This window comes from Canis aureus, chromosome 15 (assembly GCF_053574225.1).
Source record: "Canis aureus isolate CA01 chromosome 15, VMU_Caureus_v.1.0, whole genome shotgun sequence".
In the NCBI taxonomy this organism is placed as follows: Eukaryota; Metazoa; Chordata; class Mammalia; order Carnivora; family Canidae; genus Canis; species Canis aureus.
The window spans coordinates 51,475,384-51,501,427 of record NC_135625.1 but is presented as its reverse complement, the minus strand read 5'-3'; the positions used below and the strand labels follow the sequence as shown (position 1 = coordinate 51,501,427).

At 48.6% G+C, this 26,044-nt stretch overlaps 2 protein-coding genes across 10 annotated transcripts; one reads left to right on the top strand and one right to left on the bottom strand.

Moving 5' to 3' along the window:
- Nucleotides 1-32: 32 nt before the first annotated feature.
- ABCF2 (ATP binding cassette subfamily F member 2) lies at nt 33-14,164 on the bottom strand. 5 transcript variants are annotated; one of them, XM_077849633.1, is made up of 15 exons: nt 14,007-14,164; nt 13,145-13,343; nt 8,475-8,687; nt 7,809-7,991; nt 7,555-7,726; nt 6,317-6,412; nt 5,394-5,496; nt 4,119-4,214; nt 3,836-3,955; nt 3,659-3,748; nt 3,190-3,300; nt 2,522-2,584; nt 2,208-2,336; nt 1,330-1,533; nt 33-652 (listed from the first exon to the last, which is right to left on the bottom strand). In XM_077849633.1, the coding sequence occupies exons 2-15, from the start codon at nt 13,299-13,301 to the stop codon at nt 515-517; spliced, it is 1,875 nt and encodes a 624-aa protein (XP_077705759.1). In that variant the 5' UTR covers nt 13,302-13,343; nt 14,007-14,164; the 3' UTR covers nt 33-514. The 5 variants fall into 5 exon arrangements, with proteins under 5 accessions (XP_077705759.1, XP_077705761.1, XP_077705758.1 ...); XM_077849635.1 differs by lacking the exon at nt 14,007-14,164 and adding an exon at nt 13,793-13,932; XM_077849632.1 differs by lacking the exon at nt 14,007-14,164 and adding an exon at nt 13,427-13,747 and having other exon boundaries at nt 13,145-13,369.
- Nucleotides 14,141-26,044, top strand: CHPF2 (chondroitin polymerizing factor 2). 5 transcript variants are annotated; one of them, XM_077849630.1, is made up of 6 exons: nt 14,141-14,720; nt 16,374-16,452; nt 18,731-18,794; nt 22,547-23,111; nt 23,696-23,878; nt 24,595-26,044. In XM_077849630.1, exons 3-6 carry the CDS (start codon nt 18,733-18,735, stop codon nt 25,900-25,902), a joined length of 2,118 nt encoding a protein of 705 aa, XP_077705756.1. In that variant the 5' UTR covers nt 14,141-14,720; nt 16,374-16,452; nt 18,731-18,732; the 3' UTR covers nt 25,903-26,044. The 5 variants fall into 5 exon arrangements, with proteins under 5 accessions (XP_077705756.1, XP_077705755.1, XP_077705752.1 ...); XM_077849629.1 differs by lacking the exon at nt 16,374-16,452; XM_077849626.1 differs by lacking the exons at nt 14,141-14,720; nt 16,374-16,452; nt 18,731-18,794 and adding exons at nt 20,252-20,388; nt 20,801-22,117.

Genomic DNA, 26,044 nt, shown 5'->3' with positions numbered 1-26,044 from the left:
GCCCAGCGACCAGAAAAGGAAGGTAGGGACCATGGCTTCTTCTTTCTTTATTGGACACTTTGTAGATGTCACGCAGGTCTAAAAGTTACACTGTTAAATAATTATTTAAAAACCGACCAGGACTAAAGCCCTGGTCCAGAGCTCCAAACCAGAAGCAGAAAGGAATGGGGGTGGTGGGCTGGGGAGTATTCCTCCAACATCACCAAAACCCAGACGAGGACCCTAAGCTCTTTCACAGGCCAACCCAGGATGTGGGCCCTTGGGCTAACCCTCAGGTGCCTCTGGCTGCATCACTATCAGGTCAGTAACCAGCAAGGTGCTGGCAGAACAGCCAGCCGAGTCCAGACATGGACAAAAGTAACTGGAAGGACAAGAGACGGACAGGTACTGTCCAGCTGTAGATAAGATCACAGAGTGCAGCTAAGGCAGGTGGGGGCAGGGAGGGGGCTGGGGAGCGGTATTGCAGCAATGCAGGAGTGTGGCCCCAGAGGCCCAGCCCAGCCCGGGCAGGGGCTCACACATTGTGGGTCCTCCTGGTGAGCTGGGGCTCTTCGCCCACCAGCTTGGACTTGAGGTGCTCCTTGTAGGCCAGGATGTCTCCAGGCCACTTGGTGATTGTCTGCTTCTCACAGACCCAGATTTCCTGTGCAACCTAGAAAGCAAATCTTAGGCTTAATAATCCTGCAGCACTCTCCCTGTCCCTGCTCAGAAGACCACTGCCAGGCGAATCCAGGAAGAAACCTCCACCGCTCAGCCCCATATCCAGCTCACAGTTTCACCGTCTCTAGGTTCTTTGGGATGCCTAACCCAAGGGTACTGTAAGCAGCAGGTCTAGACACTTCCAAGCCAGGACCTGCTGTGTTTCATCTCCAGCTCCCCAGCAGGGCCAGATCTGTTGAGAGGCTTCACCTTCAGCTTTTTCTCCACCTCCTCTTTCCCAAAGCTTCAGAGAAATGAAGCTTTTCCAGCAATGACTGGTGGTAGCCCTCCAATCCAAATCCTCCTTAGTATACTGCTATTTCTGTGAAGAATCTTGGGGCAGTGGTAAAAGCACCCTGTTCTCGACCCAACTCCCTCACCAACTTTGGCTAACGATGCCGAATGCCAAGCAGGCTAACATCCCCAAGTAACCACTGAAAAAAAAAAGGAAGTATTTCCAATAGGGGTTTCTAAGTTTCTCAGCCACAAAATCTGGTCCTCATGACGCTGCTTATGCCCTGAGACCTCCTCCCACATCCGATACGCTTTAAGTGCCCCAACTGCGCTGCATTCCAGCCCACATTCTCCGATGCCCTCTGTTCTGACTCCCGCTTCGGCCAGGGGCCTCACCTGCTGAATGAGTCTGAAGTCGTGGCTGACCAGCATCATACCCCCCTCAAACTCATTGATGGCATCGGCCAGGGCATCGATGGTCTCGATATCCAGGTGGTTAGTGGGCTCATCCAGGAAGAGCATGTGCGGATTCTGCCAGGCCAGCCAGGCCAGACACACTCGGCACTTCTGCCCATCGGACAGGTTCCGAATTGGGCTCACCTGAGCGGGGCCGTGACATTACAGAACCGGTGTTACTCCAGCCACACCGCGTGACTCGCCCCTCCCCACAGCTTCTCCATTACAGCTATCACCATTCCACCGGTCAGAGTGAGATGGTGACACAGCTACCAGCCTCTCAGGCCTGTAAGGGACAAATGCGGGAGCCCGAAGCACTTGCCATCACTTAGGCCAGACCTCTTGCTCCCTCTCGGCACTTAAATCATAACTAAGTGGAGCAATCCGGTGGATCCTCAATCCAAATTTAATTCCAGGAACTCGTTTTCTAAGTTTCAATTTCCCTCACCCTCAAGCACTATGGCTCATCTCACTAATCTGGGCAACAGCATGCCAGAGACTGGCATGCTATCCCTGCCGCTCCCTCATAAACAGACTCCAATACTCCAATACCTGTAACTAGGGCAAAGGAAAGCTGGTGGGTTCTCTTGGATACTAGAATCAAAGGAAGACACTTTTTTAGTAGAGCACACAACTCTTGAACTCAGGGTCATGAGTTCAAGCCCCATGTTGGCTGTGGAGCCTACTTTAAAAAATAAAGGGGTGGGGGGAGATTTTGGGATAGTTCCCAAACCCGGGTCACTAGGACAGTGTTCCCTGACCACTTAGCCACAATCTCCCAGTTATCTGGGGTTGTCCCCACATTCCCTCCTACTGACCTGCTGTTTCCCAGTGAGACCGTATCTTCCAATGATCTTCCTCATTTCTTCCTTCTCCTTGATCTCTGGATAGCACTTCATCATGTACTCCAAAGGTGAGAGGTCTAAATCCAGCTGCTCTTGTAAATGCTACAAGAAAAAAAGAATCCACTCAGATGTGACTAGTGTCCCACTTCAAAAGGAACCCTCCTGGGTTAACTGTTGAGTAACTCTACCTCTACCCAGGTACCTGTTCAAGTCAGCAAAAGCAGACTTGGTCACATGCAGCCCCCTTCCCACATCCTGGGCACCATCCCATACCCCAAGGACTTTACCTGATGGTAACGCCCTATCTTGACATGAGAGTGTTTTCGGATCATCCCATCAGTAGGTAGTAGCTAGAAAGGAAAAAAAATTAGGTGGAAAGATAAGCACATAGTAAGGGAAACAGTCAAAAGCAGACATAGGCAGAGTAGGAAAATAAACATATGTTCACTGAATAAGATGTATAACTTCCTAAACAGAATCTGTATCATCACTTCACAGCCTGTATCATCACCTCTGGCCACTCTAAAAATATTTAGCAAGCTATACTGAAACATATGTTCTCAAGGGAAAGCCAAGATGCATACAACACCATCTACTTAGTAATTAAATGTCTGCTATCGAACGCACCTTGGACATATATACAACATAGGTTTTTTCAAACAAAAACCTATCTCTAAATGCAGATGTTCCTCTAACTGCTCTAACTGAAAACAAGAAAAAATGTCAAGGCACATGCATGTTTTCTCTCACTCACTCTTTCACACATCCTCCCATCCCTCCCAAGAAAACAGCTCTAAACTTCAGCATTGCCAGTGACATCCCCCATCCCTGAAGCCAGCTCGCTCACCACCAGGGTGCTCAGACCCTCCAAGTGTAGTGGTCCCTGCACACCCTCCCTCTTCCCCACAGTAAGCACCTACTCTTAGAAATCCCACAGCCCAACTTAACACTGTACCTCTCCAGTTAGCAGCTTCAGAAGAGTTGACTTCCCTGCTCCATTGGGCCCCACCAGAGCCACTCGTGTATCAAGATCGATACCAAATTCTAGATTATTGTAGATGCAAGGCTGAGGTGGGTGTGAGAGAGAGATGATACGAGGCTAGGTTATCCATTAATCTATCTGGCTGGTGTACCAACCCCACCATGTTCCCAGTCACCACCAGAGGTGGGAGTGCGGAGGAGGGAGGTAGCTCTCATAGCCAATCCCAAATCACTGCTCCACCCACCAACTCAGCTGAGGAGTTTTCTTTCCTAGTACTTGAAAAGGGGCCACTGTGAGACCCTGGACAAGGCACCTAAGCTACTACGCCTGAAATATCCTGTGTATCGCGTGCGTTAGTGGATGGGTTCACAGAGAATTCCTGACTCTCCCAGCTTATCTTGTAAAATGCACCCCAGCCTCCCAACCACACAGTAGTACTCACCCCATCTTTTGTATACTTGAAGCTCACATTTTGCACCATAATGACAGGTGGAGGAATCTTGCCACATGGTGGGAAATAAAATGACAGTGTCTAGGAAGAGAAGAGGGCATTTATTAAGTTATGTTGCGTCTTATCCACCTCACCTTAGGGCACTAACTTTACCCAAGGAGAACCCACCTTGTCACTCACGACCCTCTCTGTCAGTCCAGATGCCATCATTTTCTGTAGTGTTTTCTCCTTGCTCTGGGCTTGCCGGGCCAACTTGGCACTGCCATGACCAAATCTAGCAATGTAATTCTGAAAGAGACCAGAAAGGGGGCATGGAGTATGAGCAGGTGCAAAATGACTCATCTTAAATGTGGGGTAAATACTGATGACAACTTCTTCCTGACTTCCAGCACCCCTAAATTTCCCAAATACCCTTATCCAACTCTCCTGGAGAATGTGCGCTCAGCTCTACCTTCATGTGTGCAATCTGATCTTGCTCCCAGTGAAACCTCTTCATCTGGTTCTCCTCCAGCTCCAGCCGTGTCTTCACATATTGGTCATAATTACCCTGCAGAGAAATGTGCCAGGCAAGGCAGGCAGCTTTAACCTCAGTCCTGGTTCTCAGGGTTTAGGGGGATGTGGGATGGCATCTGACTTGACCCTGGGTATAAGATTGTGCAGTAGGGAAAGAGGAAGTACATTAACGAAGTATACCCTAACCCAGAATCTGAGATCTTTCAAATCGAATGCTCCTCACTCTTAGCTTAGAGCAGGACTCCAGATCAAATTCTCAGGTTAGCCATAAAGACACCCACAGCACTAGCAGTAGCCCTGACCACAACTGCCATACGGGTATCATGAGGCTCACAGCCTTCCAAGAGCACTCCTCACCCCACTTAGAGGCTGAAGCCCCATAAAGGCTATAGAAACTGCACCCAGAAGGGAAGACAGTAGACCAATCAGATTTAGGACCAGCAAGCACTGCACAATTGGACTGCCATGGTTTATAACTGAAAAAAATTGGACTTGACATAAATATTCATCAAAAGGGGCCTGACAAATAAGTTACTAGGTAGCTACATAATGAAATATTAGGCAATTATAGCAAAGAATGAGGTTGCTCTATACATACTTATATGGATAGCACTACAAGACATACTAAAATGTAAAAGCAATCTACAGAAGAGAACAATTATTAACATTACAGCTGTGATATGTATACATGAAATTTCCTACAAAACTTTGCAAGTATACATGAAATCTCTGGAAGACTACGTAAGAAATTATTAATACTCCCATAGTGAGTGTATGTATAGATGAAAAGGACTTCTATTTTCTTTCTTTCCTTGAAATATAGAAAATGAAAAGGCTGAAAAGTGAGCTATTGAAATCCTAACTCCTATTCTCCATGGAAGGAGGTGTAAATGTGATGTCGTGAAGCAGAGTCAAGTAGTTATTCAAGAAGGCAGGGAGCAGTAGGGCCTGCCTGGGCACCATGCAAAGTCAACCTCTTTACCATAAGGCAAACACACATCATGTACACAGGCTGCCAATCAATGGCCTACAACCTGAGAGCAACCACTTTGAGACTAAAATAGAACACGCTGCAGGACTCCTTGTCCACATCTTTTTATAGCAATAGGTAGAAAACGGCTCCTAAGTCTGTTTTGTTTTGTTTTTTTTAAAGGAGAGCTTCAAGGAGCTGATAAGTAGAGAGGTTGCTGTGGAGAAGCTGGGGCCTACTCACCGTGTAATACTTCAGTTTCTTGTTGTGCATATGAATGATGTTGGTACAGACACCATTCAGAAAGTCCTGGGAATGGGAGACGAGGACCAGGATACGCTTAAAACTGTAAAGCCGGAGAAGAGTCAGGGAGGTGCTCAAAACCGTGATGGTCCACAACAGAACTGAGAGACCCAGAAAACCTTCATCTTTTCCCATCCTTACACCTGAATACCCTTTAAATTTAATGGCAATTCCCAGCTCCCAGCAACCACCCAGGATTGTGCCCACTAGGGCACAATCCATCTGTAATGACACTTTGATGCTTTTTCAGTCTGAGTTTCTTCTGTTTTAATTTTCAGCAGAATGGAGATTTAACAGTGATGGTAAAAATAAGCTTATGTACACAAACATATCCATGAATGTCTCTAAAACCGTGGGTGGGAAGAACCGAACAGGTGTGATGAACATTACCATACTCTGCTTTTTCAAAGATGGTACCAAGTGATTGCAGAGACCACTAAAAGCCTGCTCTCAGAGTTGGTTCAATATTCCAGGTTATTCAGCTCTTTAGCCATATGTTACTGCATCATGACCTTAAGCGGGAGTTCCCTCTTTACATGATGTATATAAATACGGTTAAGAGAAAGATACTATCTAAAAACAAGTGTGAAGTATGAAGGTGTTGTATTTTAAATGGGAAGAACCACGAAAATTAAAAAAAAACAACTCACACATGTCAGGCTAAAAATAACCAATCAAACAAAATGGCCTGCCCTAAAGGTGCTTACCACTTTTTCAATCTGGCCTTCAGCTGGCCTTGTATCAATTCCTTTTCTCACTGCTCTCCTATTACTGCGGTTTCCAGGCATCCATTTCCTTTAGACTCTGCTCAACTCCCCCTTCGGGGACCTGCCCACTCCCAACTCCCATCCCCACCCCCTTACGTCTTTAATTCTTCTTCCAACCACACACAAGCATCGAGGTCCAGGTGGTTGGTGGGCTCGTCCAGGAGCAGCATGAAGGGCCGAATGAAGAGGGCTCTGAAAGATAGGGAAGGAGACAGAGCCCCTCAGTCTGCTGGGTGCTACACAGGAAGGACTGCCTTGCCTGCTACCTGCAACCCTGGTCAGGCCTGGCTTGAGTCCTGAAATCAATTCTAGGTCTATACCGGAGAGGAAAGGGAAGAACAAGGAGACAAACCAGAGCTGAAGAGCTGAGATGAAAGGGCAGAAAACAGGGCTGAAAAGCACAGGGATGGTACAGTTAGATGATAAGGTTATAAAAGTCCTTACAAGTCTTCCAAGTCTTACGCTGAAGTTGGTCACCATCAGGAAGACAAAAGGACAGAGGAAATAAATTGCTAAAGCAAAAAGTATTCAAGTTAAATCTATCTGATGGGGTTGCCAGCAAGGAGACCAAAAAATGTTCTCTTCTTAGGTGGAATCCCAGTCAGCAGAAACAAGGGGATAGCACTGATTCTGATTCCCATACCTGCAAATTACCACACTGCAGAGCTTTTTAGAAATAAGATTTCTAGGCACCAAATTCCAGTATTCCAACTGCACAGATATAAAGAAGCAGCTAGGAAATCTAATTCTAAAAGCTCCCTAGGTGAACCAGAGGTAGCTAATCCTTACTAGCACTTGGAATCACTGCTTTCATGGTCTAGGGCATATATAGGTAGTCTTGCTAAAGGTTATCAAACCTCACCAGTTCACTTAGAATAGTGGGGTGAAGAAGCCACCTATTTAACTGGGGACTTTCTGGGGGGACTGTTGAGGGAATGATGGTCTATATAAACTTGCTTTGGGTCCAGGTCACAAGAGGGTAAAGGACACATTTCTTAATAGCTGCCTAATATTTTATCTTTACATAGCAAGGATTAGGACTAAATCACAAAAAAAGATAGGATGGGAGTCGGGAAGAAATAAATGGACCTACTTTAACATCTTACCTCGGGCTGATCCTAGGATTCTCAAACAGAAATCCAACAATGATCACTTTGGTCAGGAAGCTCACTCCTTGACCCAAGCATTCCACCCCCCCCTTCACTTCGTATTTTTGTCATGTCTTGTCTGGCACTTACTGATCACTGACCTCTGTTCTAAATAGTTCCACTGGAGTAAGCATTCAACCCTGAGGGAAACGGGGAGCTACAGAGGGTGAAGGAGGAAGAACTCACCTGGCGAGGGCAACCCTCATTCTCCAGCCCCCACTGAAGTCTTTCAGCTTCTTGCGCTGCATGGCAGGCGTGAAACCCAGTCCATGCAAGATCCGGGAAGCCCTCATTTCCGCCTTGTCAGCATCCAGCTCCTCCAGTCGCTCGTAGAGCTCCATGAGCTTCTCACACTCAGCTACGGGCAGTGAATGGCTCATGAGGCTCCCTAGGCCTTTCTGGGAGGAAGCCCACACCCACCCCTAGGTCTGGAACCCTACCATCCTCGTGAGCCAGCCGCTCAGCTTCCCTCTCCAGCATGGCTCGCTCTGTGTCGACTTCCATCACACACTGCAAGGGTGTCTTCTCACTAGGGGGCATCTCCCGAGTCAGATGGTATATGTCAATGTGCTCAGGGATGGGCACTTCCCGTTTCCCAATAGCAGAGAGCAGCATGGACTTTCCTGAGAAGGGCAGGTAAAGAATGGGAAGAGGATACTCAGTACAGTTCTGTCTGTCATTCCCCTGTATCAGTTCCTCAACTCCAGCCAAACCATGACCTCACCACTTTGAGTACCTTCCTTCCTTCATTTGTTCAAATCCTACTATTACTTACCCCCACCCCCTGCTTTCTTGGGCTACCTTTCCAACTTTCCATCAGTTCTTGTCCCACCCCTCCTCGGTGAAGTCAGTTCTTACAGTGGCCTCACACACCACCACTCCTGCCCTTCCCACCCACTTCTCCAGCACCTACTGTCTGAAACTACTCATGTGGTACTTACCACATACTGCTCTGTACTGCTAGCTCCTTTTCCCTGGACATATGTGGTCTCCCACCCATATTGTAAACTCCTTGCTTTGCACATAGCTGGTGCTAAGTAAATACTTGCTGAGAGACAGACGAGCCAAGGAGAGATACCTCCCACCTCGCCTTCCAAGGGCCTCACCAATTCCATTTAAGCCAATGAGGCCATAACGACGGCCTGAGTTTAATTCCAGTTTGGTGTCGCTGAGCAGCTCTTGACCATGAAAGGTGAGGGAGAGGTTGATAATGTGGGCATCAGTACTGTTGGGGTGAGAGGCAAGAACACCAGTGACAGCTCGAGCAGCAGCTTTCTTCATCTCAAAGTCCTCTAGTTCCTTGGTCAGCAAATCCAATTCTGGAGACAGAAAAGAAGTTTGGGAAGAAGATAAGACCAACCCTGCCTTTGCACTAAAACCCATGCACTACAAGAGCATTCACACAGCTCAGTTAGTAGAGAATCAGACTTTTAAACTGAGGGTCCACTGTTCGAGTCCCTGTTTGGGCATCTGTGGCTTTTGCTCCTTACTTAGGTAACTAAATGTTATCATACAAAGACCCAAATGCTGAAAAAGGCATGCCCTGTAGGACCTGGGTTCAGGATCAAGTGGAGCTGACTCCGATGTTTCACAAGCTTTAGAGTGTGTACATTGTATATAGATCTGTCCTAATACCCTCCTTTCATGGACTGCGTCTTACTTCACAACTTGTTCTTTTAATTCTAACTTCTCTTGTTCTTAAATGACAAATGCATGAGGGGAATGGCTAGAACTCCCAATTTTCCTTCATATGTATGTGTTAAAGAATTAGTCCTAAAACCCAAAAGAAATGAAGATACTAGAGAAGTCCAATTCTCTTATTCCATGACCTAGTAGAATTCCATATTCCAGATATGCTTCTTAACAGCACAGAAGAGACCAGTGTGAGAAAATGTACAAAGTTATCAACACAGGCAGAGCCAAGGCTGGGAAAACCAGATGTTCCCAAACCTGGAGGGTTACAGAGATACAAACTGACCATGGGCTGTTGTGCCTTTGTGGTTTTTCAGGCATGAATAAATCTTTAGCCTGAGAAGAACTGTACTATTAATAGCTAATCAATATTGAGTTTACTCTGTACCTGAGACCATGCTACATCATCATTCTCCATCTAACTAATCCTTACAACACACATAAGATACATATAATTCCTGCTTTATAAGTGAAGAGGTTAAATAACACAGGCAAGCTAAAAAAGGCTAGTTAGTGACAGAGCCAGAATCTGAACCAGGTAATCTTAACAATGTCACTATACTACCTTTCCATAAAGGAAAGTACCTACAAAGTGGGACAGAAATGGGGGAAGAGGGAGTCCTGGTAAGCTTCTTCCAAAAGAGAATAAGGTGATCTATTTACCTTTTTTTGGGAAGGAGTCAGGAACTATGCATCAGGTTTCACTACTACAAGAATTTGCTGATTTATTAGCCTGTTATTCTCACCTATGTTCCCTTAGCAATTGTACAGAATCCCTGAAATGAGAAAAGACTATGTGTTTGTCCTCAGGAGGAAGAAAGTTGGAGTAAGGGGTGGAGAGAGCTCTCTCCTTGGGGGCAGCAATTCCAAGACAGGGTGTGTGGTGGTTAGATTTGGTCACTCTCTGAATACCGCATCTTGTCAGGCGATTACTAGTGCTCATGCCATTACCCACCATGGTGCTAACCCTGCTCTACCTTCAAGGAGCCAACATTTAGGGCAGGGACTGCTCCTCTAGACAGATGGCAGGCACTCCGTGTCCACCTCAGTTCCCAGTACACTGTGTTATAAATAAGTGCTTGATGAGTATTTTTTTGACTGGAGATCAAAGTTTTTGTTTTCACTGAATAAAGGAACTTCCAGTCTCTTTTCTATGTGGTTATCAGGCTTCCCACATCTCCGCTTCATATTAACCCCTATTCTAGATGCTGAGAAGATGGGAGTAGAAGAGTTCATGATCTAGATCAGGAATTGGTAAAATTTTTCTTAAAGGGTCAGATGCTAAATATTTCAGGGTTTACGGGCCAAGTGGCAAAATCAAGACTTTTAAAAGTAACCACTTAAAAAAAAAAGTAGAAAATCATTCTTAGCTTGGGGGAGGGGTGTGTGGCTTAAAACAAAGCTGGCCAGATTAGGCCAACTGCCTGTTTTTATAAAGTTTTACTGGAACACAGCCACACTCATCATTTGCATAGTACCTGTGACTGCTTTCCACTACAATGGCAGAGCTGAACAGCTGCACAGAGACCATATGGCTCACAAAGCTATAAACACTATCTGGATCTTTATAGAAAAAGTTTGCCGATCCCTGGTCTAGATCTCCATTTGCTCAGGCAAGAGGAAGATCAAAATTATGAGAAAGCTATATACCCTCTTCTCCTGACCTCTTCTAATTTACAGCATCTAGGACCCAAGTCACCTCCCAACCTTCAAAAGTAATAGACTTGGGCAGCCTGGGTGGCTCAGTGGTTTAGCGCCACCTTCAGCCCAGGTCGTGATCCTGGGGACCCGGGATCAAGTCCCACGTCGGGCTTCCTGCATGGAGCCTGCTTCTCCCTCTGCCAGTGTCTCTGCCTCTCTCTCTCTCTCTCTCTCTGTGTCTCTCATGAATAAATAAATAAAACCTTTTTAAAAAAATAAGAGACTTAATACAGACCTCATTTTCTGCCTACAGCATCCTAGGAAACATCTGTCACTTAAAGACAAGCGAACAGCACTGAAAAAATGGAAAAGGGATTCTGGAATAAACATCAGAGAGAACAGACTTCACAAGTTTCTTTCTACTCACTCCTCAAGAAGACAGGATGAACTTGTGTCTGTCCTGAAGTCACATTCTAAAGAAGGGTAAGCTGTCAGAGGTCCCTTTCTTTTTTCTTTTTTTCCAGAGGTCCCTTTCTTTGATATTTATTTCGATCTTTCCATAACTTACTACTTAAGGACTATGAGACAATGGCAATCAGCAAAGGTTGGAGAATGGTGACCTGCAGCACCAAGTGATCTCAAACTCAGAAAGGAGAGAGGACCCAGTCTTGAGAGACAGAGCAGAAATGACACAGGTCCCTGGCATGAAGAAATGTTTTAAGAGGCTTGGAAAGAAAACAGATGTCATGTTTCAGAACAGCAGCTTCCTGAGGAAGCAAGGTGAAAACCAATGTTCTCCTATTACTGAGATGGGGATACCAGTCAGTGCCCTGGAAATCCTACTTTCCTAGAAACAAAAGTGAACAAGAAATTTGTAATGGGAACAGTGGACAATAATCTCAGATAGGATTCATTTTGCTACCTTTCCAATTCAGCCAGAAAGAGCTGATGACATACCTGCAGAGCTGATAATGGATATTGCTTCATCACAGTTCCTGAGAGCCTAGAGGGAACCCTGCTTCTCTGTTTTAGAGATCACAACTCAGCCACCTCATTCACTCCCATCATTCTCAACTTGACAATCCTCTACTACTCTAGCCAGGAACAAAACTTCCCCATGGCCTGACCTTACTGCACCAGCTTTCTCCCATAATTCTTTTTAAAATATATATATTTTTTATTACTTATTCATGAGAGACACAGAAAGAGGCAGAGACACATGCAGAGGGAGAACCAGGTTCCACGCAAGGAGCCCAATGTGGGACTTGAACCTGGGAATCCAGGATCACGCCCTGAGCCAAAGCAGATGCTTAACCAGAGCCACCCAGGCGTCGCTTCTTTCATAATTCCTATTTTGGATACAATTCCTACCATTTAACTCTCTCCTCTCAATCACTTTTAATTCCCCCTTTTCTGAATTCCTATCTGTTATGACTTGCATTAGTAATTTTGCTCTTCTCTTCAAACATTTACTGAGTATCTCCATCTGCAAGTTTAGTCCTACAAAAAAGTATTACCCAAGATACATGGTCCCTGCACTCAAAGAATAAACAATTTAGATGAAGGAACAGAACACACAACATAAAAAGTAACACAATATGACGGCACAGAGGTATCATGAATGCTACTATTTTAAAGGTCAGGTCTGATGGGAAAGGTTCTGCTATCCTGAGCTGGCCCTGGGAGAAATGTCAAACATAGCCAGCACAAAAATTGTGGTATTAGAACCTGAGTGTAAAAGGATAAATATATCACGACTAGTCAAGGGACAATAATAGTCTGGATGGACTAGGTCTGTTTGGGGAGCTTTCGGAGGGGCAGGAAAGAAGGCTAGGAATAGACTGCCAAAGGCCTGGGAAATTCAGTATCACACACTGTCATGTTTCCCTAGGTTGGCTGTACGTTATCAGACTGTTCAAAGTGCATCACTTATGTAGCATGGTGTCGAACATTTGAGAAGTGCTCAATAAGTAACCTCCCAGGATATAAATAACAGAAGAGCAGCTCTCTCCCAGGAAAAATCCATAAAGCAATTCATAAGTTTCTCTTTTCGTAGAGTCACAGCCCCTGGAAGGACGGAGGTATGATGTGGCAAAGAACCTGGCACACTGACCGCCATGTGTAGAAATGGAAACTGAGCAAAGGGGCAAGGAACTGACCTCTTCTTCAGGCTAGCACACACAGCAGCAAGGTAGCACAATACCTGAACGTTTGTCTCCCACTGGGTCTGTGAGAACCTTGTGTTCAGTTTCCCTGATCAATAACAAGACAGCACAAGCTCCAACTCTATCAGTTTGGTTCATCATGGAAAGTTCCGTGGCATCAGATATGTATTTTCCAATTCCCTCCCCCTCCGCCCCCCAGCATCAGGATTCTGACTCCAGTTTGGGCATCTGTTAAGTGGTAGCAACCATCCCAGGAACCCTCATCTCCCTCAATTCACCTGTGGTCTCTCGGCCATTGGCCTCACTTTTCTCCTCTGCCACCTGTGGTTCTGTGACAGTATCTCCGTTTTCTTCGTGTCCCTTTCTGGGCCGCTGTCGTGCTTTGGCAGCTTCCTTCTTTTTGGCTGCCTTCTTCTTGGCCAGGTCAGAGGGCATGGTGATGAACCACAGGGGTACGAAAGTGTTCTTACAGGGAGTCTGAGGAAAGGCAAACACCCCAAATCCTGAACTTGCGGTAGAACGCCTGGGCCCTGCTCCATCCCGCTCAGGAATTTCCCTACCAAGCTTCGGATACCCAGCTCCACCCATGCCTAGCCGCTCCAAATTTTGTCAGGGTCTCTCAAGCCAATTCTGGTCCTCGGCCGCTCTTCTAATCTCAACATCTCTTCCCTCGGGCTTTGTCCACCAATCCCCACGGACTGCCTCACTCTGGAAACGCTCCTCCTTTCAGGGCCTCCAGTTAGGGACCAGGTTCTGCCCCCTCGGCAGAGGTCCCCGTCTCCGGTTTCCCCACAACTTGGCGCTCGGCGCTCCAGCCGGCCGCCTCACTTTCCCGGGCTTCCTCCTCCCGTCCGCCTCAGTCCTCCGCTCCGTGGTCCCCCTCCACACCACCTAGCCCTCGGGCCCAGCTTCTTCCCGGGACGCACTCGTCTTCCCCCTCGGTGAGTCCCCTCGGGGTCTCCTCACTCGCTACCCTCGGGACTTCCCCCAGCCCCCGCCCGTCAGCGTCTCTCCCTCGGCCCTTTCTTCTCCGCAGCCTCCTCCATCCCGACTCCGTCCCTCCTCCCTCTTCTCTTCTTCCCTCCCCCACCCCCTTCACCGGCCAGCACCCTCCCCCCGGCGCCCCTTCCCCCAACTCACTGGGCCTCGCCGCTCGGCCTCTGTCGCAACAGAGCTGCTCCTTGGGCTCCTCCGCGTGCGGCCGGCTCACCAGCCAATCACGGCATCGCGCGGCTATCGGCGCGCCGCCGCGCAGGCTCCTGGGAAGTGTTGTTTTCTAGTCGCGGCGGCTAGGGCGGAGACACCTCCTCGAGAACTACCGCCTGTCGCAGGGGCCTCGCGGGCCCGCGTGACGCCATCAGGGTGCGCGAGGATGGCGGAATTAGAGTCCAAGAGCCCCAGCCAGCCTGCGCGATTTGGGGCCTAGAAACTGCAACTCCCAGACTGCTCCTCGGCTGAGGGGGTGGGCCTTCCAGGCTTTACCCCACCTCGCAGAATCTGTGGCGTTCTGTGCAGATACTGAGTGTATAGGGCCGCCCCGCCGGCCCAAAGAGCAGGGAGAGTGACTACCCTTCCCAGCATGCGTCAGGGGGGAGCCGGTCGGAACAATGGGGAGAGAAGAGGAGGAAGAGTGAGGCGACTGGGAGGAGGGGGCGGAGGAAGAGGCACGTCGCGACGAAGATGATGCGAAGGACGGAATTCCTCTTGAGAGAAAGGCGTCCTCGTTTTATGGAACCGCGATTTTAGAGGCTGGTCCAGTGTTAACCAAACTTTTGAAGGGTGCCGAACGTTGCTCCTGAACCTTGGCCGCTCAGCCTACACACTCCAGAATGGTTTGATTTTCATCAAAGCTATGTAAGTCTGGTGGTAAGAGCTCTGAAGGTGAAAGAAAGAAGAAAGACCCCTTTCCTGAGTTTAGCTGTGTCACTAGTTACACGTGGAACGTTGCACTTTCTCTTTGAGTCTTACTCTTTAAAATCCTTCACGGGCTTCTCATCGCCTGCACCGTAAATCCTAAATTAGTAGCCTCAAATAGAAGGCAGACCCTTTGTGATCCGTTATTTCTCCTGGCTTCTGATCATTGGTGCTTCAGGGTCGGTGACACAGCTGGAGGAGGCAAATGAAGCTTTTAATTCCTTTGAGCACATTCTCCAAAAGTGCCACCACCTCTGTTTAAAACAAAAAGAGGGGGATCCTTGGGTGGCTCAGCGTCTGAGCATCTGCCTTTGATCAAGGAGTGATCCCGAAGTTCTGGTATCCAATCCCGCATCCGGCTCCCTGCATGGAGCCTGCTTCTCCCCCTGCCTCTCTTTCTGTCTCTCAAGAAAAATCTTAAAAAAAAAAAAAAAAAAAGTAAAGAGACCATGACATTCATGTGATAAGTGCCACAAAAGAAGTGGCTTATGCATGTTGCTGGAGTACCTAGATGGGGACCACACTCGACATAGCATAACTGAGTGGATTCTGGGGGGCAGACTGCTTCATTCAAACCCCACCTTTACAGCGGGTGACCTTGGGCAAAATACATACTCCTCTGTAAAATGGGAATGATAGTATTTACCTCATGTAGTTGTTAGATTAGAATTTAATTCTTTTTAATAGGCTAATTATTACTTAGAGTTCTGCTAGGCTGAACTCTGCTACTAGTAGAATTTTTATTGAAGTATGCACTAGATATTTATTTAACTTAATACATTTAACAAATATCAAGCATCTACTATCGGCAAAAGCATTGCTTTAGGTAAAGAACATAGACAATTGTTAACTGCAAAGCCTTTTAAAAAAAGATTTATTTATTTGAGAGAGAGAGAGAGCGTGCAGAGAGGGAGAGGGAAAAGCAGACTCTGCATTGAGCAGAGAGCCCTGACCTGACATGGGGTTCAATCCCAGGGCCCCCAAGATCATGGTCTGAGCCGAAGGCAGATGCTTAACCAACTAAGCCACCCAGGTGCCCCTGCAAAGCCTTTCTTTATGAAGTAAAGCAGTTAAATATGGTTGTGGATCACATAAAATCACTCATCCAAGCACATAGCTTCTTGGGAGCACTGTCAACAATATGTCTCCCTCTCCCAGCCTCATTAAAATGTGTGGTTACAGGCAAGTTACAGGTTACAGAGAACTAACGTTTATTATGCTCTTACATTTATGCTATCCCATTTAATACATACACACACACACACACACACACACACACACACCCTGCCACTTACAAAACATTTTGCAGATTAGGAACAAAAACACAGAGCTGTTAATAAAACAGCCCTGCTGGTAGAAGACAATGCCAGGATTTGAGGCTGGAATCTTCTGGGTTGTAAAATGGCTTGGGATGGCCAGAGAAAGATTAACTAGTTACTTCTCTGAAGCCACCCACATAGCAACCAATCACATCCACGATTCCCCATGATCAGCAGTTGCTGGGCAGAGTCTCCCTCAGCACAGCGAGTGGCTTCGAACTGTTGGCCATGTAGAAGTTCTGCCATTCTCACCTAGGGTTTTGATCTTTTGCAGGGAACAGACCTGGGATGGGGAAAGAATGGGAAAATGGAAGAGAGATGTGGGTAGAGAGGAGAAGAAAAGAACTGGCTAAGTATGAAAAATCACAGGTCACTTCTGGAAGGAAAAACATTTGGTCTGGACTCTATTTAAAATACGAAAAAACAGGGATCCCTGGGTGGCTAAGCGGTTTAGGTTTAGCGCCTCCCCTCTGCCCTGGGCGTGATCCTGGAGTCCTGGGATTGAGTTCGGCATTGGGCTCCCTGCATGGAGCCTGCTTCTCTGCCTCTCTCTCTCCCTATGTTTCTCATGAATAAATAAATAAAATGTTAATAAAATAAAATAAAATAATAAATAAAATAAAATATGAAGAAACAGTGGTGCCTAGCTGGCTCAGCAGTGAAGCATGCAATTCCTGATCTTGGGGTCATGAGTTCAAGCTCCACGTTGGGCATAGAGCCTATTTAAAAAAATAAAATAGGGCAGCCCGGGTAGCTCAGCGGTTTAGCGCTGCCTTCAGCCCCGGGCCTGATCCTGGAGACCTGGGATTGAGTCCCACGTCATGCTCCCTGGATGGAGCCTGCTCCTCCCTCTGTCTGTGTCTCTGCCTCTCTTTCTCTCTCTCTCTCTGTGTCTCTCATGAATAAAGAAGTAAAATATTTTAAAATAAGTGAATAAAATAAATAAAATATGAAGAAACTGAGACCCAAAGAAGGAGATGTCTCATCCAGAATTACCTAGATACTTAGTAACTTAGAAGGGAGAAAGGTCTGGAACTGTGTTGTTCAACATGGTGGTCCCTAGCAACATGAGGCTGTGAAGCACTTGAAATGCACCTAGTCTGAATTGAGATGCTCTGTAAGTGTAAAATAACTATCGGTTTCAAAGACTGCATGTGGAGACGGAGGCAAGAATATGCAATGGGAAAAAGTCTCTTCAACAAATGGTTTTGGGAAAAGTGGACAGCTACATGCAAAAAAAAAAAAAAAAAAAAAAAAAAAAGCTGGACCACTCTCTTACATGGTACAAGAAAATAAACCCAAAATGGGCTAAAGACCTAAACGTAAGACCTGAAAGCATAAAATTCCTAGAAGAAAACATAGGCAGTAATCTCTTTGACATCAGCCATAGAAACATTTTTCTAGGTATGTCTCCATTGTCAAGAGAAACAAAAGCAATATTAATACTATTGGGACTACACCAAAATAAAAAGCGTCTGCACAGCAAAGGAAACCATAAACAAAACAAAAAGACAACTGAATGGGAGAAGATATTTGCAAATGATATATCCAATAAGGGGTTAATATGTAAAATATATAAAGAACTTCTATAACTCAACACCACAAAACGCCAAATAATCTAATTTTAAAAGTGGCAGAAGACATGAACAGACATTTTTCTGAAGAAAATGGCCAACAGATATATGAAAAGATGCTTAACATCACTATTCATCAGGGTAATGCAAATCAAAACCACATCCCACTTGTCAGAATGATTAAAATAAAAAATGCAAGAAACAAGTGTTGGTGAAGACATAGAGAAAAAGGAACTCTTGTGGACTGTTGGTGGCAATGCAGACTGGTATAGCCACTGTGGAAAACAGTACGGAGGTTTCTCAAAATATTAAAAATAGAAAAGCTATTAAATCCAGTAATTCTACTACTGGATATTTACCTAGGGAAACAAAAACACTAATTCGAGAAGATATACACAGCATTATTATGTTTACTGCAGCATTATTTACAATAGCCAAGATACAAAATCAATACAAGTGTCCACAGATAGATGAATAGAGAAAATCTGATATATGTGCACAGTGGAATATTAGCCACAAAAAAAGAGTGAAATCTTGCCATTTGCAACAGCATGGATAGATCTAAGGATATAATGCTACCTGAAGTCAGAGAAAGATAAATGCCAGATGATTTCACTCATGTGGAATTTAAGAAACACAATAAAGGAACAAAGAACAAAAGAGACAAAACCAGACAACTACAGAGAACTGGTGGTTACCTGAAAGTAGGTGGGGGGAGGGATGGGTGGAATTGGTGAAGGGGATTAAGAGTATACTTATCATAATGAGCACTAAATAATGTATGTAATTGTCAAATCACTATATTGTACACCTGAAACTTATATAACATTATATGTTATACTGGAATTAAAACAAAGCAAAAAAAACAAAAAAACAAAAAAAGAAAAAGATGCTGTGTGTGGAAAAAATGTAAAATATCTCAACTTTTTAATATTGACTACATGTTTAAATGATATTTTGGTATATTCAATATAATAAATATATTAAAATTAATTTAACCTTTTTAAAAATGTGATTAGCAGAAAATTTAAAATTACATTTTATTCCTGTTGGACAGGAATGCTCACATTATATTCCTGTTGGACAATGCTGGTCTGGAACCTGTACCTTCCAGGGTCAAGGTGAGCATCCCTACTCTGCTTCCCAGTCTATTCTAACAAATCATTCACTTACCACTTATTATGTGCCAGTTGCCCAGGGGAAATCAAATTGCAGTCTAACTAAGGATGAGACCAAAACACGGTAAAGGAAAACAAATGTTGGTAACTTCTATCTTATATACCTCCTAGAATGGTGGTTCTTAACTCTACCAGCCCCAATATTTCCTTTTAATAGCAAACTTTCCTTTAAAATAACACCCCTTTAGTATTTGAAATAAGTTCATAAGTGATATAACCTACACACGTAATTTAAAAAAAAATAAATGGGTCTTAACTGTAACAGAAGAAAAGGAAATCCTTTCCAGTAATTATTTTACTATGCTAGAAAACAGTCATGTTTGTACCTGTATATAGGATCATCTTGCATGTGACAGTACAAATGTAGACACTCTGAACACCAGGAGAACACTGCTGTCCCTGACATAGTCCTCCAAAACAGTAACTTAGTAAATTCCTGAATGAAACAAAGTACTATTTCCCTTCCATTTACATAATAGTTACATTCTTGAAAATTCAGCACATACTACAACCCTGCAAAATTATTTTGTTTCTATATATAAAACACAGGCTCAAGGATTAATGATAACCTCTCCCCTCTACCCCCCCCCACCTCCTCCCCCCCCCCCCCCCCCGCTTACATGAATGTTTATTAGGAGGATATTTGAAAGCTGTGGGGGCTGAACGAATCCTTTTGTGTGACACTGTCTTGCAAAGTGCAGGATACCTAGCATTCTTGGCTCTTACTCTCAACCTTAGGACGGGATCGCTCCCACACTTGCAGATTGCCTATTGGGGATGTGCCTCCCGGGTAGGGAACCCGCAGTGGTCTTTGGAAGGGCCCGCCTGCCCTCCAGCCTTCCCTGGGGCAGCATCCTTCCTCTCTTAGGGCCTACACAGGAAAACTCTCCACTTTCTGTCAAGGTACCTGACTGAATCTTGGGATCTCAGCATTCCTAAATTCCCCATCTAGTTTAATTCTTCCCGTCGTGTCTCTCCGCTGGGCTCTACTTTCTTGCAGCGGTACCTATGACAGGCTGCGATTTCATTTCTACCTGTTGATATTTCTGGCTTGTCGGTGTGTGTGGAACGCCTGCCTCCCCCCGCTCTCGGCTCCCCGAGGGCAGGGACCATGCCCGGCTCGTCTACCACCTGTTCGCTCCGTGCTTTCAACGCCGGTCCGCAACTTGGCAAGCAAGCAGCAAACATTTCTGAAATAACTCGGCGGATGACGGGAGAAGTCGTCCAGGAGGCAGAAGCGCGCCCACTGAGGCGAGGGACATTTTATCTCCGAGGCAGATAAAAGTTGAGGCTGAAGGTGCCGCGCACCCTCGGGGCCGCTCGCGGGTTCTGCGGGGGGCGGGCGCCTGGCAGGGCAGCCACGTCACCCCTCGGCGGCTGCGCAGTGCGGGGAGGGGGCGGGGCGCGCGACCGGATGCGGTCACCATAGAGACGGGGACTGACGGCGAGCGGAAGAGGAAGGCGCGGGCCGGGCTGTGAGGTGGCAGCGGCTGCAGCGGCTGCAGCGGCGGAACCGGCGCCTCGGCCCGGCACTGGGGTCTGTTCCCCCTTCCCCACCCTTCCCCCTGCGGGGGCGACCGGGGCGCCGCCCCAGACGGCAGGAGCAGGTCCCGCCCCCACGCCCTCGCCCCCGCTCCCCGGCACGGCGCTGGCCGCCTCGGCCACACCTGGCTGCGCTTTGCCGGTCCGCCGCCCGTCCTGGCCCTGCTGCAGGGCCTCCCCCCGTGGGCCTCGGGGTGTGCATGCCGACCCTCGCCCGCCGGCGCTGGCAGGGCCTTTGATAGCGGGGTCTCTGCCTTCCTCCCGCACCGCGACCTGCATCCCTCCACCCCAGCAAACCGGCAAACCGAGCTGAGCCCCCAGCCCCTCCTCGACTGCTCCGTGACGCAGCCGGTTTTGTTTCCGTTTTGAGACTAACGGCTAAAACTCGCTTTGGGCCTTCCTTCTAGGACTAGACTTGGTCTTTGGTCGCCGAGAAGTAGAGCAGGGGCCCTCGTCCTGGCAGCGGTCACGTCCGAAGGACCGAAGGTCGCAGGACCCCGGTGTTGTCTCTAGCTGCTTCTCGTCCTCCCACTTTGGTTTGGCTTGGGTACCTGGGGGCCCCGGTAAAGCCAGGCACCGAATTGCGCACACAGCCAGAGTTACTGTCATTTGCTTCCTGTCTCCTCTCAGAAGAAAGTGGACGGCGCCAGGCTCTCAGCAGCTGGGCCTCAGAGAAGAATTGCCCTGCAGAATGGTTGTGCTCCTCTGAGAGGCTCATCAGCCGTTGTGCTCCTCTGAGAGGCTCTCAGTGCTGAGTCACCGTATCTGTCCACCTCCTGGGGGTGCGCAGAACTCTGCACCATGCCGGCGGCTCCTGGACACCCTCGCTGGGGAGGAGGGGTTATTCTAGCTGTGTGTTCCCTTAACTAAACTCAGGAGTAGAGTAGAAAGAGGCCCTTAACCCTTCCGCAGTGCTGGCCTTTCAATAGCTAGTCAGCAGCTTCTTCAGTAAATCGAATGAGAAACATGCGCCCAGCGAGGTGCTCTTTGAAGAAGGCCTACTGAGGCAGGCTCTTGTAGTTGGGGCTGTTATTTTGATGGAGCATGTGCTTTTCCCCAACTCCTTCTTTATCAGCTGCTGCTGTCTCACCTTAGATCCAGTCTACGGACGTGTGTAGTTCTCCTTTTTGCATTAGATTTGTCAGGATTAAGTTTGTTTCCTCCTTTTTCTGGAAGACAGACCATAATGCCATTAGTGGGTGAAATTGACTGTAATACGTATTGCCATTTAGGCTGAGGGTTAAATGTGGCACCTTGAGGACTAAAGCCCAGGCATACGCTTCCTGGGGATGCCGGGACTAGAAGCAGACCTTCCTTCTCTGTTGCTCTGTTGTCGACTTCACTGCCCCCAGGTTTCCTGGTTAAAACCATAGGCCTGCTACTGGCCTGACGCCCATCAACCTATCGACTGATCCTTGAGGCTGTGCCCTCTGGGGCATGCATATGGCAGGGCCTACCACCATGCGACTGAGCTCCCTGTTGGCTCTGCTGCGACCAGCACTGCCCCTCATCCTAGGGCTGTCTCTGGGATGCAGCCTGAGCCTCTTGCGGGTTTCCTGGATCCAGGGTGAGGGAGAAGATCCTTGTGTAGAAGCTGTGAGAGAACCAGGAGTGCCACATAATCCAGACTCAAGAACTGGACTCGACCAAAGTGATGAAGACTTCAAACCCCGGATTGTCCCTTACTACAGGGATCCCAACAAGCCCTATAAGAAGGTGCTCAGGTGAGAGCTATGTGTGTACATGGTCCTCAAACACCACTTCAGTGCGGCTCTAAGGCCTTGCCTCTGCCTTCAGTGGTAATAATGTTAGGTTCCTAGGGTGATTCTTTACCCTATTACCCATCACGGTTTGTTCTTCTTTCCCTTCTCAGGTTTGAGAAGGTCTCACCCATCAGTGTTAAATTAGTATTGGATGTTCTGAAACAGGACAGGAATTGCATCTAACCATCTAATAACCATCTAATCCATCCTTAGTAGACCCCTCCCCAAATGAATTCCAGTGTCAGTGGATGCTCACTGTAGTAGCTCATTAATATTGATGAGGAGGTCTCTTCTCCCTTCTCAGCCCTAGCTCATTCATTCCTAGAGGAATATATATGCTGGATCCTAAAGGTCAAGGAGTTGACCCCTGGCATGTTGGTCCTTCCATAGGACTCGGTATATCCAGACAGAGCTGGGCTCTCGGGAGCGGTTGCTGGTGGCTGTGCTGACTTCCAGGGCTACCCTATCCACTCTGGCTGTGGCTGTCAACCGTACTGTGGCCCACCACTTCCCTCGATTACTGTACTTCACGGGGCAGCGAGGAGCCCGGACTCCTGCAGGGATGCAGGTGGTATCTCACGGGGATGAACGGCCAGCCTGGCTCATGTCAGAGACCCTGCGCCACCTCCACACACACTTTGGGGCCGACTACGACTGGTTCTTCATCATGCAGGATGACACGTATGTACAGGCCCCCCGCCTGGCAGCCCTTGCAGGCCATCTCAGCATCAACCAAGACCTGTACTTGGGCCGAGCAGAGGAGTTTATTGGCGCAGGCGAGCAGGCCCGGTACTGCCATGGGGGCTTTGGCTACCTGTTGTCACGGAGTCTCCTGCTTCGATTGCGGCCACATCTGGATGGCTGCCGAGGAGACATTCTCAGTGCCCGTCCTGATGAGTGGCTTGGCCGCTGCCTCATCGACTCTCTGGGCATCGGCTGTGTCTCACAGCACCAGGTGACGGCCCTTTCAAGTCAATCTCAGTCCCCAACAATTTGTAGTATCTGAGTGGTTGATCTCCAGGGTGGGTGCTGCTGGCTCCTTCCCAGCAGCACCTTGGGGTTTTGTCCTTCCTGGCCACTGACCCTGGCTTAGAACCCTGGGACTGTCAAAAGTGGCAACTTCTCAGGGACCCTCTGAGCAAAGTAGAAAGGTGCTCCCATCGGCCCCCTTGCCCTTTGCCCCCTCCCCTGACACACACACGGTCATAAATGATCTGGGAATGTCTGAGAGATGGCTACTGTCCTGGAGAGGTAAGGTAAACCAGAGTAGTGGGGGTATTTTCTGACTCATGGCTTTCATTCTTTTGAGAAAGTGGGATTCTTTGGGCAAAGAGGGCATCTTTAATTGCCTACTTCAGATTTTTTTCCCCAAACTGGTGAGAGGCCAAGTAGAAGGGGACATTGGAGTGAGCTCCTGCTCCCCACCCTCCCGTCCCCATTCTGTGGCAGCAACAGGTGCGAATGTGGAGTCCGGTTAAGGGTGGTTGGGATAGGCAGTCCTCCATGTGTGGTTTTGATTGATCTGATTGGTCCCTTTAGGGGCAGCAGTATCGTTCATTTGAACTGGCCAAAAATAGGGACCCTGAGAAGGAGGGGAGCTCGGCTTTCTTGAGTGCCTTTGCAGTGCACCCCGTCTCCGAGGGAACCCTCATGTACAAGCTCCATAAACGCTTCAGCGCTCTGGAGCTGGAGCGAGCGTACGGCGAGATAGAACAACTGCAGGTGAGCCTGGGTCCGTGGTTGGAGGTCAGAGGGAGCTTCAGCTGTCCAGGGTCACAGTGAGTGGGCAGCTGAGTGAACAGGGAGGCTGACGAGGTAGAAGGAGGCCGACCATACCTAAGTTTAAACAACTCCAAGGAGGAGGGGCCCATGGGGACCCAGTTCAACCATAAGAGAAGCTCCTGGCACAACTTGGATGCAGTTAAAAGGGTTTGCAGATGCACTCTGAGGACCGGGGCTGGGTACAGCGCTTAGACATGACTGTTTTAGTTCCTTTCCCATAATGCCTCTGCCCTGAAGAAGCAGAAGCCTAGAAGTCCCTAAATTCCAGCACTATCCTTAAAAAGCCCAAGGGTAGATGTGGACAAACGCTCCAGTTGATCGTGAGGGTTGTGAGAAGTGGAGTGCGGGTGAAAAAGCACAGGTGCCGTGATGAGGAAGGTGTACTGTGGGTATGAGAGAGAAAGGCTGAGGGGCTCTAACCTCTGCAAAAGCACATTTCCCACCTCGTCCTTTTCACAGCAGCTGTGTTAGCTATGTATGATTCATATGCTTTCTGCATTTTACAGACAAGAATGGAAAGGGAATTCATCGATTAGTGCAGGGGCACCTCACTGTGTGTTGACAGAGTCAGGACAGAGCTCCGAGCCCAGAATGCTAGAGCCGGGTCAAGCCCTGACTCCCCAGAGGGCACTAACTGTGCGTCCCTCCCACCCTAGGCTCAGATCCAGAACCTGACCATGCTGACCCCCGAGGGCGAGGCAGGGCTGAGCTGGCCCATTGGGCTCCCAGCCCCTTTCACACCACACTCCCGATTTGAGGTGCTGGGCTGGGACTACTTCACAGAGCAGCATACCTTCTCCTGTGCAGATGGGTCCCCCAAGTGCCCACTGCAGGGGGCCAACAGGGCCGATGTGGGTGACGCTGTGGAGACTGCTCTGGAGCAGCTAAACCGGCGCTACCAGCCCCGCCTGCGCTTTCAGAAGCAGCGGCTGCTCAATGGCTATCGGCGCTTCGACCCGGCACGGGGCATGGAGTACACCCTGGACCTCCTGCTGGAAGCCGTGACGCAGCGCGGGCACCGGCGGGCCCTGGCGCGCAGGGTCAGCCTGCTGCGACCGCTGAGCCGGGTGGAGATCCTGCCCATGCCCTACGTCACCGAGGCCACCCGTGTGCAGCTGGTGCTGCCGCTCCTGGCAGCCGAAGCCACTGCGGCCCTTGCTTTCCTGGAGGCCTTTGCAGCCGGTGTTCTGGAGCCTCGAGAGCACGCTCTGCTTACCCTGTTGCTGGTCTATGGACCTCGGGAAGGTGGCCGAGGGGCCCCAGACCCATTCCTGGGGGTGAAGGCAGCAGCGGCTGAGTTAGAGCGACGGTACCCTGGGACCAGGCTGGCCTGGCTCGCTGTACGCGCAGAGGCCCCTTCCCAGGTGCGGCTCATGGACGTGGTCTCCAAGAAGCACCCCGTGGATACGCTTTTCTTCCTTACCACCGTGTGGACCAGGCCTGGGCCCGAAGTCCTCAACCGCTGCCGGATGAATGCCATCTCGGGCTGGCAGGCCTTCTTCCCAGTGCATTTCCAGGAGTTCAACCCTGCCCTGGCACCACAGAGATCTCCCCCAGGGCCCCCAGGAGCTGGTGCTGACCCCCCGTCCCCTCCTGGTGCCGACCCTTCCCGGGGGGCTCCTGTAGGAGGCAGGTTTGACCGACAGGCTTCTGCGGAGGGCTGCTTCTACAATGCCGACTACCTGGCGGCCCGGGCCCGGCTGGCTGGTGAACTGGCAGGCCAGGAAGAGGAGGAAGCCCTGGAGGGGCTGGAGGTGATGGATGTTTTCCTCCGGTTCTCAGGGCTCCACCTCTTCCGGGCCGTGGAGCCAGGGCTGGTGCAGAAGTTCGCCCTGCGTGACTGTAGCCCACGGCTCAGCGAGGAGCTCTACCACCGCTGCCGCCTCAGCAACCTGGAGGGGCTGGGGGGCCGGGCCCAGCTGGCCATGGCGCTGTTTGAGCAGGAGCAGGCCAACAGCACGTAGCAGGCCCCGGGGCCCTGCCCCTCCATGGAGTTCCCCTGTCTGCCAGCCTTGGGAAGGGTGAGGCAAAATGGATGGACAGATGGAGAGCTTGTTGCTGTATTTTTTTAATAAGAAAATGTTATTAAAAGCGTCTTCTGCCAAA

What these genes read in the sequence shown, in the direction of transcription:
- ABCF2 (XM_077849632.1), bottom strand. Translation starts at nt 13,454, where the DNA reads ATGGGTGGAGCTGGGTATCCGAAGCTTG. An exon ending in AGAGGGTCGTGAGTGACAAG is followed by an intron (nt 3,749 to 3,835) that starts GTGGGTTCTCCT and finishes TTCTCTTCCTAG; the next exon opens with ACACTGTCATTTTATTTCCC. An exon ending in TGAAGCTGCTAACTGGAGAG is followed by an intron (nt 2,585 to 3,189) that starts GTACAGTGTTAA and finishes TTTCCTTTCTAG; the next exon opens with CTACTACCTACTGATGGGAT.
- CHPF2 (XM_077849626.1), top strand. Translation starts at nt 21,831, where the DNA reads ATGCATATGGCAGGGCCTACCACCATGCGACTGAGCTCCCTGTTGGCT. An exon ending in GCTGTGTCTCACAGCACCAG is followed by an intron (nt 23,112 to 23,695) that starts GTGACGGCCCTT and finishes TGGTCCCTTTAG; the next exon opens with GGGCAGCAGTATCGTTCATT. An exon ending in GCGAGATAGAACAACTGCAG is followed by an intron (nt 23,879 to 24,594) that starts GTGAGCCTGGGT and finishes CTCCCACCCTAG; the next exon opens with GCTCAGATCCAGAACCTGAC.